The 15,199-nt window shown below is 48.9% G+C and overlaps 6 protein-coding genes across 6 annotated transcripts; 3 read left to right on the top strand and 3 right to left on the bottom strand.

Annotated features, from left to right (window-relative positions):
- Positions 1 to 679: 679 nt before the first annotated feature.
- BDR25DRAFT_306797 (uncharacterized protein) lies at positions 680 to 3,535 on the bottom strand. Its single transcript, XM_033690707.1, has 2 exons — positions 2,116 to 3,535; positions 680 to 2,067 (listed from the first exon to the last, which is right to left on the bottom strand). Exons 1-2 carry the CDS (start codon positions 3,303 to 3,305, stop codon positions 849 to 851), a joined length of 2,409 nt encoding a protein of 802 aa, XP_033541983.1. The 5' UTR covers positions 3,306 to 3,535; the 3' UTR covers positions 680 to 848.
- Positions 3,536 to 3,666: 131 nt separating this feature from the next.
- On the top strand, positions 3,667 to 5,483 carry BDR25DRAFT_396353 (tRNA methyltransferase complex GCD14 subunit; the record flags this gene model as incomplete). The annotated part of the gene is made up of 3 exons (XM_033698426.1): positions 3,667 to 5,298; positions 5,350 to 5,406; positions 5,438 to 5,483. The coding sequence occupies exons 1-3, from the start codon at positions 3,743 to 3,745 to the stop codon at positions 5,481 to 5,483; spliced, it is 1,659 nt and encodes a 552-aa protein (XP_033541982.1). The 5' UTR covers positions 3,667 to 3,742.
- A 704-nt stretch (positions 5,484 to 6,187) lies between these two features.
- BDR25DRAFT_240665 (Metallo-dependent phosphatase) lies at positions 6,188 to 8,195 on the bottom strand (the record flags this gene model as incomplete). Its single annotated transcript, XM_033685715.1, has 3 exons — positions 6,188 to 7,957; positions 8,023 to 8,034; positions 8,118 to 8,195. 3 exons carry the CDS (start codon positions 8,193 to 8,195, stop codon positions 6,188 to 6,190), a joined length of 1,860 nt encoding a protein of 619 aa, XP_033541981.1.
- A 2,244-nt stretch (positions 8,196 to 10,439) lies between these two features.
- On the top strand, positions 10,440 to 11,923 carry BDR25DRAFT_379879 (MFS general substrate transporter). Its single transcript, XM_033697640.1, has 2 exons — positions 10,440 to 11,227; positions 11,318 to 11,923. The coding sequence occupies exons 1-2, from the start codon at positions 10,452 to 10,454 to the stop codon at positions 11,886 to 11,888; spliced, it is 1,347 nt and encodes a 448-aa protein (XP_033541980.1). The 5' UTR covers positions 10,440 to 10,451; the 3' UTR covers positions 11,889 to 11,923.
- A 503-nt stretch (positions 11,924 to 12,426) lies between these two features.
- BDR25DRAFT_360752 (uncharacterized protein) lies at positions 12,427 to 14,075 on the bottom strand (the record flags this gene model as incomplete). The annotated part of the gene is made up of 8 exons (XM_033696299.1): positions 12,427 to 12,481; positions 12,529 to 12,674; positions 12,750 to 12,901; positions 12,955 to 13,048; positions 13,087 to 13,239; positions 13,614 to 13,719; positions 13,772 to 13,958; positions 14,027 to 14,075. 8 exons carry the CDS (start codon positions 14,073 to 14,075, stop codon positions 12,427 to 12,429), a joined length of 942 nt encoding a protein of 313 aa, XP_033541979.1.
- A 60-nt stretch (positions 14,076 to 14,135) lies between these two features.
- On the top strand, positions 14,136 to 14,801 carry BDR25DRAFT_360751 (uncharacterized protein; the record flags this gene model as incomplete). The annotated part of the gene is made up of 5 exons (XM_033696298.1): positions 14,136 to 14,218; positions 14,359 to 14,395; positions 14,483 to 14,554; positions 14,614 to 14,722; positions 14,761 to 14,801. The coding sequence occupies 5 exons, from the start codon at positions 14,136 to 14,138 to the stop codon at positions 14,799 to 14,801; spliced, it is 342 nt and encodes a 113-aa protein (XP_033541978.1).
- Positions 14,802 to 15,199: the final 398 nt, after the last annotated feature.

Here is a 15,199-nt window from a genome sequence, read left to right as displayed (position 1 = left end):
AATCCCAAGGGAACTGATAGCCTAGCTCTGACTATGGGTAGGCAGTCCATCACATCTACCATTCGAGCCCTGGCTTAAATGTAATTTCTCATCTCGACCCCTAGAACTCGTTTGGCCAATACGCATCGTGGTCAAGATCTTATCTTGTCGTTCCCTCTTACATTCGGTGGCGCAGAAGGGATCCTGACCCCAGTCTGTAAATCCTTCAAACCCTCCTTTCGGCACTTATCGACAGTGTATCGTTTATGCTGATGATATGGAGGTTCGATATATCCCGGGAAAGTTCAAGATGTGTACTTTATGAGCATTTATCGGACAGCGATGAACACTTTCCCAGATTCGTCCCTTCCGCTTGTCTACCCGGTGGAACCACGCCAATGTTAGTGAGGGCGCAGATTACAATAGTGGCTGCCTTATCTTTCTCTGCATCTGCGTCGCCTCCTTTTATTCCCAACGTTCTCTTCCCCCCATGGAACCGTATCAGGCGTGTTCGAGATTGGGAGCCGGGGGCGCCTGCATCCATGCGAATCCGGTGGCACAGTTGGCAAAAGAAGTGGTGATGCGCCACATATTTTTCAAGAGGGGGATTCCACGTATATGTTAGTAATTTTGGGTGTACCTACACTTCCATGCACAGAAGAGGGTGACAACTTTGTTAAGAAATCAATGCCTGTGAATGTAGATAATGAATTAGTGCAGGGGATAACTTCCCTTTAACTAATAAAAGGAGGAGGATTTGAGGGAAGGGATCTTCCCAAGAGTGAACGATACGCCTACGTTTTCAGGTAATCAGAATACCAACCGTCCGACGCGAAGACTACGGAAACATACATCCAGCCAGCCTATACTTAAGCCGCCCCAATACCCTTAAGGTAATCCTCATGTAGCTTCCTCTGCTTCTCCCACTCCTTCTTCAACTTCTTCATCTTCGACTTCGGCACATCCTCACCCTTCGCATCCTTAGTGGGCATGCCATCTAAATCCCACGCACTGAACTCCTCCGTCTTAAACATCTCCTTATGATCGATTTTGGCTTGCTCTGCAAGCTTCGCTCTCCTCTCTGCTTCTTCCCTCTCCCGCTTCTCTTTCGCTTCACGCTTCTGTCGAGCGATGGCTTCCTTCTGGTCACGAGCGGCGCGTAGCTCTGAATCAATCGGCCGTACCATTGCGTGAGAATTTTCTCGGTCTTCGAGATAGACGCCCAAGTTCCAGAGATCGAGATCCCGAAGCTTGTCGCAAAGGGCGAGGAATTCTTTAGCGGGGGCTTTCTTCTCCGCAAGAGTCTTCAAGTTCTCCTGAAACGATGACAACACCTCTGCATAGGGGGCTGCAGATGCATCTTGCTGGGGGACGAATCTGTCTTTCGCGATGATGGATGCGAGGACTGAGTCTGATAAGTCTCCTGCAATTGCGTGCTGGCGGACTTCGTCGCGCTCGCGAGCGGCAGCATAGACGAATTGTTTCGCCTCAGTAGGGATGTCAATGCCATACCAGCCAGTTGTGCCATCATTGGGGTCGGCTGAGCCGTCGAGGCCGAAGATGCGCACTATTCGTGTGATCCACTTAGCAATGTCGAAGACCACTGCATCCGAGAGCCCAGATTTATCAGTCGAATTGTACTCTGTAATGAGGCCGGATATAGCGCGCAGAGCCGTCGGCGTATCAAAGGAGTCCGCAAGCGCGCTATGTAGTCTCTCTTTCGCAGCTTCAAATAGCTTCCGCAATCTCTCGTCTTCAGCCCCAGATGCGTTGGTATTAGGATGTTGTTCGAGATCCCGGACTTTATAGAAGAAGTTCGTGACGTAGCTTTCGAATGATGAGCCTGCTTTTCGGAGATCGTCTGTGATCTCAACGCCGTCATGCCAGCCGCCAAGGAGAAAGATGATGCGGAGGCTTCGGGCTGTCCAATCACCACGCGCTAGAGCTTCACGGATAGTGATGAAGTTCTTGAGGGACTTGGACATCTTGGAGCCTGATATTGAGAGGTGGCCCATATGGAGGAAGTAGTTTACCCACTGGTGGCCGCCCTCCTTGTGAGAGAAGTGGGCTTCACTCTGTGCAAGTTCGCTGCAATCTATTAGAGAAAATCCGTGGACAAGGAGGCAAAGAACTTACTTATCATGATGAGGAAAGCACAAGTCTATTCCACCAGAGTGGATGTCCATCTGTGACCCTAGGACATCGCTAGCCATCGCCGAGCACTCGATGTGCCATCCTGGACGGCCGGGTCCCCAGGGCGATGTCCAGGCTGGCTCACCTGGCTTACTTGATTTCCACAGGGCGAAGTCAGCGTCACCACGTTTCTCCGTTGGCTTCTTCGTCAACGCTCCCTCACCGTCTGCCTGAAGATCTTTGTTGTTTCGATTCCAAGGTTCAAGGCGAGCGTAGTGGTTGCCAGGTGTTTTTTCGAAACTATCAATGTCGAAGTATATTGAGCCATCCGAAGTTTGATACCCGTACTTGTTCTCGACAATCTTTTCTACGAACATTACAATTTGAGGGCCGTACTCTGTTACACGAGTGACGACATCCGGGTCCAGCACGTTTAGACTCCTCATATCCTCATTGAATCTAGCCTCGAACTTCTGTGTCAGCTTCGTAAAGATGGAGCGGTCTTCAGAGTCGATATCTGAGCCATGTAAGCTGTCTAGATATGGGAGTAAGACATCCTCGGCACCAGTGTAGAACTCGTTTACGTCTGTCTGTGTCAAATTTGAGGATGCTAGAAGTGCAGTCGCTGCCGAGCCTGCTGTCTTCAAGTGCATCTTGATCTTCGCTTCCTCGTCGGTCGGTGGTCCTATTCCGTCTAGTGACTTCCCCGCAATGACATGGGCATATTTTCCCGACGATTCCTTGTTGAAGTCTTCTGGTCTCAAGTCCTGGCTCAGCAAGGGGAGATTTTTCTTCACATACGCATCGAAAGCCCTGACAGTCGTTTCCAGCACTTGCTTGGTTAGTTTTGGATTCTCTGCTTTGAATTTGGCCAACAAATGCTGCTGCCGTCCGCGCAGAATAATTTTATCGTCCACATCTGTCACGTTCTGCACGAACTTTAGATTGAAGTTGAAGTACCCAGCCATAATTCTCCGGAGAATGTCAATGGTGACATAGTTCCTAGCATGGCCTAGGTGGGAGTCATCATAGACAGTGGGTCCGCAAGAATACCATTTTACCTCCTTTCCTTCAGGGTCGATGGGAATGAAGTCATTCTTAGTCCGGGTTAATGAGTTCCAGACTTTCAGTTTAGGAGGGATAGATGACTGGGGTTCCTTCCAGGGTGGCTGTGTACGTGCTTGTGTAGCCATGGTAGCTATCCAGATTCGTCGAAACGCTACTTTACTGCAGATTTGAAGTCTGTGGGGGATGGTTCCTATTGAAGCAATTTGACGTGACAAAGCCGGCAAACGAAATACCATCAAGGAGATGGCGTGGAGACAGGGGGTTAAAGGAGTGGCAGAAGTGAAGGGGAGACAAGAGTATGAGTAAAGAGAAGACGATGAAGTGTTCAGAAACACAATAGGGTGAGTCAGTGAGAGGCTGGAGGCTGTGGCTGTCGTGTCACGTTGATTGCGGAATTAGACCCCTGTCACAGAGGTCTTGGCGCATTTCCCCGCTGCCGGCGAAGCTCCCCGCCAAAAATTTCCGTCTCCCTTAGCTTCACCAGGTGACCAGGTCCAATTCACCATCGGGTTAACTCCGAGCACCCACGTTACACATTTCTGCACGTGTGTAAGACGCTTCAATGGCGACTTCCCCGTCGCCGTTTCTCGACCCAGGCACACATTCCGCGCCGAACAGTCTCGGGATCCTCCAGCTCAAACGCGACCACCTCATCCCTACGGTGCTCTCTCCATCCACGAATTCGGATTATGCTGAAGGCAAAGTTGAAAACACCCGATTCGGCTCATACCCGCACAGTACCCTCCTCAACCAACCGTGGGGAACGCAGATCCTCGCGTCGGTCGTTGATACCGGATCAAGAGGAGCAAAATCAAAGAAGCGAAAGCGCGAAGTGGATGAGGAGGGTCAGAGGACACTAACCCATGAGACTGATGAGACTAGCGGAGACTTGGTTAAAGCTGCCACGGCAAGCAGTGGATTTGCGCACTTGATACCTCCCTCACCGGAAACGTGGACGCTCTGCTTACCACATCGGACCCAAGTCGTGTATACACCGGATTATAGCTACATTCTACAGAGACTAAAAGTGCGGCCGGGTGACCACATAATTGAGGCTGGAGCAGGAAGCGGTAGCTTTACACACGCTGCTGTCCGTGCCGTGTTCAGTGGCTATCTCGAGGAGGCAACCACGACCAATGGCGTGGAACATCCTGGTGGGGAGCATGGGGATGTGGCCGCCAAGAAAAGGAAGAAGAGACATGGCCAGGTCTACAGCTTTGAATTTCATGAGAAACGGGCAAACCAATTGCAGAATGAGATTGGAGAACATGGCCTTGATCGCCTAGTCACCATTACTAATCGAGATGTCTATCAGGATGGATTCTGCATTCCTTCCGATTCGGAAATGGAACCAGCACCAGACGCCGACGCCATATTTCTTGATCTGCCAGCGCCTTGGTTGGCCCTCAAACACCTCACCCGGTCCCCGCCATCATCCGCTGCCCTTAAATCCGTAGCTTCGGTCTCAGATCCATCAACACCAGCGGCTATCGATTCAACTTCCACTCCACAGCTTTACATACCTCTGAAACCCTTCCGATCTCCACTAAACCCTAAATCCGCCATCCGAATATGTACCTTCTCTCCTTGCATCGAACAAGTCACTAAAACTGTCTCCGCTCTCCGCTCCCTAGGCTGGCTGGAGATCGACATGGTCGAGATCCTCTCCAAGCGGCTTGAAGTCCGACGCGAACGCATCGGTCTGCAGGAAGAAGGGCTTCGAGGTGCTAATCCTAGCGCTGCTACTGTCAAAGAAGCAGTACAGCGCCTGCGTGATGTTGAAGATCGCGCAAAGATCTTTCACGGATTACAGAAAGAGAAGCAGGAGAAAATCATGAGGAGGGCGGAGGCGAAGAAGAGGGGTGAGAAAGTCGTGCAATCGAAAGAGGATAAAACAGGAGCAGATGGAGACGGGAAGAAGCGAGTCGAGGGTTTGCCGCCGTCGAAGCACGATAGGCTGGAGCAGGTGAAGAAGGACTTGGCGACAAGAGAACTCTTCAAGGAAGGGAGGTTGATTCATCGGACGGAGCCCGAGCTGAAGACTCATACTTCGTATCTCGTCTTTGCTGTGCTTCCACGAGAGTGGAGTAGGGACGATGAGGAAAAGGCAAAGCTGAAGTGGGGCTGATAGCAGCATTCAATCTATTTTTGCTACATGACCCAATGTAGCGCCATGGGTTGGAGGGTTGCTATCTTCGAACTGTATGCTCATAAACAGAAATCCATGTCGAAGACATCTCACCACATCCATCGTTAGTCCTTTCTCTGAGAACATCTCCTCAGGCAAAAAGGAGCTTGAATAAAATTACCAACCCGCTCCACCCACTGTTCATGGGGAAGGCGTCACCTCACTGAAGGAAAAGGAAATTTCTGCACTTCTAATTGTTTCTAACTAGTACCGACTACGACTGAATCCCAGCGATGCGGACAACGTTGACATCCGATAAATTCCAGCCCGGTCTTAGACACCATGGAACAGAACAAGAAGCTATCTGATCCATTAACCCATGCACCAGAATTAAACACGACCCCAACAGGGCCCCAATTCCTCCTGCAAACCAGCGCTTTCCTATCCTGTCCTCATCCTTATGTAAATTGCTACCAAATTCGGGTTCCTGCGGGGGCACAAGCCACCACAACGTTGATGTTTCAGGGCCAAACTACAGAAGGAGTGCGCTTCTTCCGCGGTCGTCGACTCAATCAAAGCGAAGCGGGTACTGTGGCAGGATTCTAGCCGAGCAAGCAAGGCGGAATCCGGATGTTTCGAACTGAAGCGAAACACCCCCAAATGCTCCCTCAACTTTAATCTTACCACTTCGGAGATTTTGTGGACAGTAAACGACACAAAACTACATGCTACGATTTAGTTTATGCCGTCCTCTGACTGAAGCTGAAACCACATACAGAGTTCTGTCTACTGAGGACTCCACCTAATGCATATATGTCTAAGTGTTAAATATATTCACCCCATGCGCAGTCCTCGCAAGGCAAATCAACGGAATTCCGCTCATCCCCACACAGCGTCTTTCGCTCTCGCACTGCCATGTCTCGCAGGTGGAGTCGAAATCACATGCGTCCAAGCCTCTTTTCCATCAATGAACAACCTATAATTAAGAAGACTCTGTTCACTGTTCGCTGGAGCCGTAATCTCCACTGCGCCAAACTTGCTATTCCCGTCGGGTAAGTACTTGATGCAGACATCCTCATCGTCGATCTCGCCGTAGGTGCGGAAAGGCAGATAAAACATTGACAATGGGCTCGTGCTGAACTCGTGGACGCTTGCGCTGACGGGCCATTTTGAATCCTTTGGCGGCGGGAATGAGGTGGCTGCGAACTCGTGGCGGTCGCCGCTGAGAATAACAACTCCAATACTCATCTTAGAGCTGAGGTCCCAAGCCGCCTCTAGAATCTTACGGCGTTCGAAGAGATAGCCGCCCCAAGTGTCTTCCGAACCGAACTGCCAGTTCTTAGTGAATGGGATGCTGGAGACGATGATCTTCCAGTGTATGCCTCGAGGAGGCGATTCGCTTATCCAATGGAGGAGGTCCGACAGCTGCGGTTCTCCAAGCATAGTCTTGGTCTCATCTGCAGCATTGCTATTCTCCGGACTACGATAGCGACGAGTGTCCATGAGGAAGAATTGCGCTGGACCCTGTGTGAACATGAAGTATGTGTGACCTTCTCGGACCGCAGGTGGATTGGCTACCACATGATAGTTTGTGAAGGCATCATACGCAGCGCTAAAGACGCCCGTGGTATTGCCACTCCAATCATTCTGGATTTCATGGTCGTCAATAACATGGATCCAGGGGAGGTTATTGCCCACTGTAGGCCAGGAGGGAGAAGAATAGACTTGTCGATATTCCCGACGATAGGCCTCCGCATCTTTGCCCAATCGTTGAGGGACGTCGACGTAGATGAAGTCACCTAGAAAGAGCATGAAATAGGGCCGGAGTTCAGGCAACCATTTGGTAAGATGTGCCATTCCGGGGAAGTGAAGCGGATGTTGAAGAGGTGTGTAAGGAACGCGCGGCTTGATGCAGCTGGAGTGCACGAACGTGTATTTGTCGTCCTTTGATTGCGAAATTTGACCAGCGCGAGGGGCGGTGGTAAAGGTGCCTGTTACATTGCCCCTCGAAACCTCTACAATATACTCATAGGCTGTGTCAGAATGAAGATGCTCGAGGGTGATGGCTGCAGTGAAATCGGTATCATTGGTCAGCCAGTACCCCGGGTGGCTTGCCCAGAGAGTTTTTTGCATCCATGGACCAGAGACAGCGTTCACCGGACGAAACCTGACTCTTACATCGAAGGTATATGGTTCTCGAACGAGGAATTTTGCGCTGTTTTCCGAAACATAGCCAACGCGGGCAAATGACGCATCATGGCACGGGTAGAGCACAGGTGCGCGCAACATCACATCCAATGCCATAGATATCAGGGCAATGTTGATGGCAAAGGTTACCCAGCTCCACAGGGCCGAAGAGGGACTTGGAAGACCTGTGAGTAGCGTCCGCAGTATTCTGGGCTCCCTCTCCTCATATTTAATTGTTTCCTGCACGTCTAGCTCTTGCAGCGACCCGTCTTCTGCGCCCTCGAGCAGTTCTATCTCTTCAGACGAGGATTCAGAGGAGCAGGATTCGCCCCGCGCCACAGTCTCCTTGACAATAACGTCGAGCTCATCAGAGATGACCTTGAACTGGGCTGTGTCCTGGAAGCTGAGGAAAAAAGAGGGTATGTAGACCAGGGTCAAGGCGGTAGCGAGTGGTGGCACGATCTAGGGGACGTCGTCAGAATACTCGATGCGGCTCACGATGAAACGCTGAGACGCGGATGACTAACAGTGGTCGGTATCTGCGGTAATCAATGGTTAGCTCCGTGACAGGCAATATATTGAGGGAGCAACTCCAGGCTGGGGGCTCAAGGCAGACACTCACCCAGCGCAAGAAGATCCAGATGCTAAAGCGCAGGGCGAGAGAGCTGGTGAGGGTAATAATGTCGCTGGCAGAGGCCATTCTGGGCTATCATGGCGAGGCCGTGCGTCGCGGTGTTGCGGCTCGGCGTGCGCGTTTGATGAGTGAGCCAGTGAGGGAAACATCTCAGCTTCGCATACAAGACAACCAAAGTGCGTCATGGCTGGCGGTTTGCGCTAGTCTCGATTGGCGATAGCCGCGTTTTGGCCGCTTCGGGCTGCTGATGATTGTTCCTTCGACTCACAAGCCTCATGCTGCTCGGCAAGTCACCTGTGCCAATACGATAACACGATTCCTTTTACGTCGTACAGTGGCAATGCCGCCCTTGATGCCTTCTTCGTCGTATTCTCGAACCTATCGCAACTTGAGAAGCCCTGCACCAGGTAGGTAACCAGACGTTTAAGGCAATTCCTTCACTCCCACCATGTCTTAGAAGGCATGCAATGTGACTTCGACTTCTAACTCTGTCCTGCGATGTCTGCATTTGGCCTCAATTCCGTTACATACAGGATGGATTTCTATATAAACTCATCTCCATGTCGAAGGAAAAACCCCACGTTCAGAAACCCCAATCACTCGTTTCACAAGCACCATTCATTCACTCGCTTTCTGCTGTTAACTACCTGGTACACCTTTTCCACTATCCTCTAATCTTATATCACCTTCTTGCTTCAATTGTTGCCCAACTCCCCTCTCCCAATCACTCGCTAGTCATGGGTATCATCCAAAGCACCAGTTCCTACCCACCCCCTCCCAAATGCCCCAACTGCGGACAGCCGATAACAGGGAACCATTCCTGCTCATCCAGCACTCCGACATCAAGCTCCGGTTCACAAAGCTCCGGTTTGACAATGGGCTAGTGCTCCTACGTCTGCTGAACGATCGGGAATTGTACATGAATCTTGCCAACCATCTTTAAACCTTCACATGGCCAGACTGGCAGCAATTATTTCCCACCCAATCATCATGTACCCAAGCTGCGCATCAAGAATGGAACGAATTAGAAGAACGGAAGGAAACGGGTAATGATGATATGAAGAAGGAAGTGGCTGAGGGGGACGGGGAGTGGGAGTGGGGCAGTTTTCGTGTTCCTTTGACGGCTATTCGACTCTCGACGAGCAAGGGAGAGAACAGCTCACCGGAGAGATCACCTTCAAAGGCAAGAGCCTACAGACTTTATCGATGATGAGGCTAGTATCAAGTTACCCAATTCCAAGAAAGATATTTGGTCTCATCCTTCAGATCCTAGGGTGGCTTGGGTTGTGGGGTGTAAGACTCTGGTTTCATTTTGTCTCCATTCCATGCCATTTTCTTCCCGTAGACTTTCCCCCTGTTTTTCGCCCCTTCCACTCCATCCTATCTGCCTCGTTTCTTGTTTGACTCGGACAGCGTGCCTCAACGCTCGCCCTCCCCTTCATTTTTTTGTCAATTATTATCTACACACACCCCGAATAATTCAGTCCTACATCTTAATCCAGCCATTAATTCTTATCACATCCCTGACGTCCTACAGTACTCCTTGACCCGGGCACACAGTGGAAAAAGTATTACGACTGCTGCACCTGGCGCAATCATGAATGCCTTTCTCATCTAGTGCATCAGTCACCATCAAATCCGCGCTTCGCCGACAAGATTGAAAGCAAGCTAGTGCTTGAAGAGAATGAGTTTGTGTTTGACAGCTTCCACCCTGGAGCCATTGAACTTTCCGAAAAGATACAGGAGCGAAGGGATGCGGCAAAATATCTAGTGATGATGCCTTCTGGAAGCCTAGCGACAATGCTTTGGAAGCCTAGGCAATGATGCAAATGCGGTTTAGGCAAGGTCAGTTACCTTCTCTAAATGAAATCTGCTGATTATTCACAAAAATCCCAGGCTTTAATAAGCCTCTATAGCTATTAAGCGTCTCTACAATCAAGAATCCAGCTCTGGCATTTCCTGGGGAGATCGCGGAGACCTGAGTTTAGGCCTGAGATATGCATTCACGTGAGAGGACCGGCGTTCTTTCCGTCTAGTTTGAGCTAACTCTAGAAAGCTTAAGTCCGTAGGCGGAACTCTAACTTAGCCGAAAATCTTCGACGGAAAAGTGCTGTTATCGGAAGTGCATTTCCTCGTCCAACCAATGGATCATCTTCTTTTGCATCGCTCCATCGTTCCTTCCGAGATGGATGTCATGGCTTGCCCCGCTATCGGTGGAATCAACTTTGAATAACTGACCCCGCCTGGCTTTCCTTCTCGCATTTTCCCAACTCCAGCTTTCATTCTACATACTTGCTTCTCGGTAGACACTAGTAATTTATAATGTCTGTTCCTATTCCTCAAAACCCAGATCCTGAGCAGTTTCATGACCTCGAGAAGTTAAGCTCTATCGTTAACAGCCAGGACATTCACGGAAGTGATCGCGATTCAATCCATTCCACAGACCACGATGAAATTTCCCGCACTCCCTCTCAACGCCAGAATAGCCATAAGTCGCTAGGCACTGCCATCTCCAGAGTTTTTTCGGCTCGGTCCAATGCTTCCCTTCAAGATCCAGGCCCTCCCCCGGACAAAGGCATCAAGGCCTGGACTCAAGCTTTCATGGGCCATCTGGTCGTTTTCAACACTTGGGGATTGATCGCATCCTTTGGCGTCTTCCAGACACATTATACCTCGAATCTTGGACTCAATCCCTCCGCTGTCTCGTGGATTGGATCCATGCAGATGCTAGGACATTTCTTCTTCGGAATGTTTTCTGGACGTGCGCTGGATGCTGGGCACTTCCATTGGGTAGTCATACCTGGAGTTTTCTTAGCCGCTTTAGGCATGTTTATGGCATCTCTAAGCTCTCAGTATTACCAATTCTTCCTTGCGCAAGGCGTACTTACCGGCCTGGGATGTGGACTCCAATTCACACCCGCCATGTCCCTCGTTACAACGTACTTCTCCAAGAATCGGAGTGTGGCAGTAGCCATCGTCGCTTCTGGCTCCGCAACTGGAGGAATGGTTTACCCTTCTATCGCACGCCAGCTCTTGCCCAAAATAGGCTTTCCATGGACCGTACGAGTGATGGGCTTCCTGATGCTGGCTGTAGGAGCGTGCTACACCTCCCTTCTAAAACCCCGTCTTCCACCTCGAAGGGCCGGTCCGCTTCTTGAAATCGCCGCTTTCAAAGAAGCCGCATACAGCTTATACCTCCTTGGCGTCTTCCTCGTAACCCTGGGGCAATTCTTTGCATTCTACTACGTTGGTACTTATGGCATAGATGTCATCGGAGTGTCTTACAGTACATCCGTCAACCTCCTCATGATCATGAACGGGCTCGGACTCATCGGCCGCCTCATCCCATCCTATTTCGCAGACCTCAAGTTTGGACCACACAACACACTCATCCCGTTCGCGTTCATCAGCGCAATTGTCATTTACTGTTGGTCCGCTGTTCGTACAGTCAACGGACTCTACGCCTTCTCTATCACATATGGTCTCTTTACCGCAGGATTCCAGGGGCTTTTTCCATCTACCCTGAGTTCACTGACTAAGGACTTGAGTAAAGTTGGGGTGCGGAACGGTATGGGGTTTGCAGTCACGGGTATTGCGACGTTGATTGGGCCGCCGATATCTGGGGCGCTGATTCAAAGGAATGGAGGGATTTATTTTACGGCGCAGATGTGGGCTGGTAGTATGATTGTGGCGGGCTCCGTCGTTCTTATTATTGGTAGGATTAGTCGGACGGGGTGGGTGCTACGGGCGAGGGTTTAGGTAAATATCATCCCTGGTTCCTGAATTGAACTAGAGGGTGTGTCCATTCATGATGCTCACAGGTACACGACATCTGAGATCTCTGATAGCTTTGAATGCTCGCACGCACGACAGAACTTGGCAAGGCCGGATTTGGGAGAGAGTTTGATACTCTTTTGACATAATGGTGATTTTAGCAAGAGAGGTTGAAAATTAGAACACCTCTGTAGGTGTTCCTAGGTACGTGATGATATACTCTACCCTAAATGTCCTTTCTACTCTGCTAAATATATGTAATACTCCCTTGTTCCTTTTTAACTTCTCAAGTTCCGTAAAAGTCTGTCCTAGTACTAGAATTAGCATATATATAACCTTCTACATGTTTCCAGCAAGTTCTCTAACAGACTAAACTTTCTCTAATAGCAGGCATAGTAGCTGCTAATATATTGCACGTTAGAGCATCTTGCCAATGTTTGTAAGGTCTAGTTATCTCCTGTAGGTAGTTTGCGTAAGACCATCCTGCTTGTAGGCGCTCGTTCGAGCAATGCTTCGAAATTATCTACGTCTCGGATTTCCATTTGTCGAGTCCTTTTCGAGATCCTAAAGCACAAAACCTCGACAGATGTTCTACCAATGTTATCTTTTGGAAGCTATTAGCCACTGTCCTGCTCCTCTAGATATTGAAATCAGGTTGCGATCATAGAGGCTTGTTTCGTTGCGCAAATCGGAGATACGTCTTGCTCTGTCGGTCCTAGATCCATAGGTGGAATCTGTTCGGTGCCCCGAAAGCCATTTTAATGCTACGATCTAGTTTCGGGGACGTCGTGTCCTTGTGTCTGAGTCTATATTTCAGCCCGGGTCTAAAAACACCCAAGCCCTCACAAAGCGGAACTGCGTCGGCTCTCTAAAAATAATAAATGGCATCTGTAGCCACCCTGTAAATTGCGGCTTCGGCGTTCCTGAGTTGGAATACGCGATTAGAAAGGGTTTGCTGTCTCTGTGGGTGTATCGAAAACTGCAACGCTTCGGGCTAGCTCGTCAGCATATGAATACCTACAACATAATAAAGGATAAATGTGGGTGTCACCGTACCCAGCATCGGTGAAGACTTTTTTAATGCAAGCCTGAAGATCGGTGTGTATGTCGTTGGCACGGAAGAACTCATTCTCAGTCTTGCGCGACTTGCAGGGCTTCCAACGGGCCGTACTACGGTCCGTACAAAGTTAACCGTAACGGTCACGTGTTCAGTACGAACGTACCGAGTTCGTGAGCCGTACCGTACGATTAATGATGCCCTAGGTACGGTACGTAGTACAGATTGTATTACCCTTTTAGGAAGTTTGTATAGGGGTTCTGGAGGGGTAGGAGGGCTCTAGTGAGCAGGAGGCCTGCGGGCGCTTAAATCTTTTTCTAAGGGGTTTAATCTATCCATCTGCAGTCTGTCGTCTCAAAAATGCCTATTACAGACCATTTTCTATTGCAGAGTTATCTATCCACGCCTCTTGCCGCCTTATAGGCCTTATCTAGTCCTATCTGCTCTTGTTACTAGGGAGAACTAGTTATTTTATAGTTAATTAGACCTTAATCTTGCGTCTCTAGAGACCTATAGTCTTAGCTGTTTTAACTAGAGTACGGCGTACTTTAATTAAATTGTACTACTCGTACAGATCACGTGAGCTGTAACAGTTACGATACGTACACCTACCTCTCCTCCTCCCTGTCGTACGAACGTACACAAAATCTCACCCGTACAGGCCTCAAAATCGCCCAGTCGTACAGTACTACGCCTCGTTGGAAGCCCTGGAGACTTGTTCGGTGGCAAGAGAAGTCGCTAGACCATGTCCAAGTACTGCTGTCTTGCTTATCAACCCCTTTCTCGAAATTCTATATTTAGTTGGCGCGACGTATTCCACTGACACTCACTCGGTGTTTCGTCAGAGAATGTGGTGTATAGATTGGAGTTGCCACGAGGCTGGGGCGGGGCGGTTAAGCTTGAAGGCGTGTCCATAGTAAGTTTAGCGCGAGGATCAAAGGTTAGTCGTCGTAGGGACCACGTAGGAGAATAAAACTGTTGGGGTGGGGGTGTAATTTCTGAGTGGAATAGTAGAAGTAAGTACTTGTAGGCTAGAGATATGTGAAGATAGGTGTTGGATCCTAACGCAATGAGTCATGTTGATGCTTTTCATGATAAGGTGGAAGCATGGCCATGCTGAAGTGCTATCTGAAACTTGTGATAACTAGAGCTCTAAATATTACGGAAGAGTAGAAATGTCCTTAATATTTGCCGGCCTCATCGTAACGGCTTCACGGTCTCCTGCACCTAGGCTTAATATTTCAAGACGTTACGTGAAGTCGTCTTGCATAATATTTTATTATTTCTTGCATAATTTCTATTACAATGCTATAAGAGCTCATTCTCTTGCATGTTGTGAGATAATACTACTCTGTTACGTTCTTTCCTCTGGTATCTAGGGTGACCAAACTTGATGAGGGACAAGCATTGTCATGAAAACGAAAGTGGCTCAGTCGTCTTCCAGCAATTGAACTATCTTGATGACTAACCTGTATCCGTACCTACACTAACTAAAGATGTTATCCGCCAATCCTTGCATGAGAAGCTTAGCGAGCGCTTCGATCAAATAGAGAGGATGAGGTACCGTGTTTCATCGCTTAACGCACGGCCCCTCGTAACGCACGGCCCCTCGTAACGCACACACAACCAAAATTCATCAACTTTTCAATCAAGCTTATCTCCACCAATATGGACCCAATTGAGGCCGCGCTGGCGTCATTTGAATTGCTGAAGCTTGGAGAAAAACCTAATTATAGTGCGACAGCGAAAAAATTTGGTTGTTGTCGCTCTACACTATTAAAGCGCCACCGCGGGGTGCAGGGCACCTATGCAGAGAAGCACGAAAATCAACAACTCCTTAACAACGTACAAGAAAAGGAACTCTCTAAATACCTTAACAAGCTTTGCGTAAAAGGACTACTGCCTACAAGGCTTATAATACACAATTTTGCCTTAGAAATAGCTAGGAAACAGGCTAGTAAAAACTAGGTTAATTACTTTATTAAGCAGCAGGACATTAAGCTTATATCTTAATAGACATCTAGCATAAATTCTAATTATAAAAGAGCTAACTTAGCCTTTAAATATAAGCTCTATTTTAAGCTGTTACAGAGAAAAATTAATAATTATAGCATAAAGTTGCGCTATATCTATAATATAGATAAGAAGGGCTTCTTAATTAGTGTACTTGTCAGATTGAAGCACTGTTTCTGGGCTTCCTGAGATGAATGATGGGTTTGGATATGATGTATGGGATGAT

The sequence above is a fragment of the Lindgomyces ingoldianus genome (assembly GCF_010093535.1).
Source record: "Lindgomyces ingoldianus strain ATCC 200398 unplaced genomic scaffold BDR25scaffold_40, whole genome shotgun sequence".
Taxonomy (NCBI): domain Eukaryota; kingdom Fungi; phylum Ascomycota; class Dothideomycetes; order Pleosporales; family Lindgomycetaceae; genus Lindgomyces; species Lindgomyces ingoldianus.
This window is presented reverse-complemented; position numbering and strand designations above follow the sequence as displayed.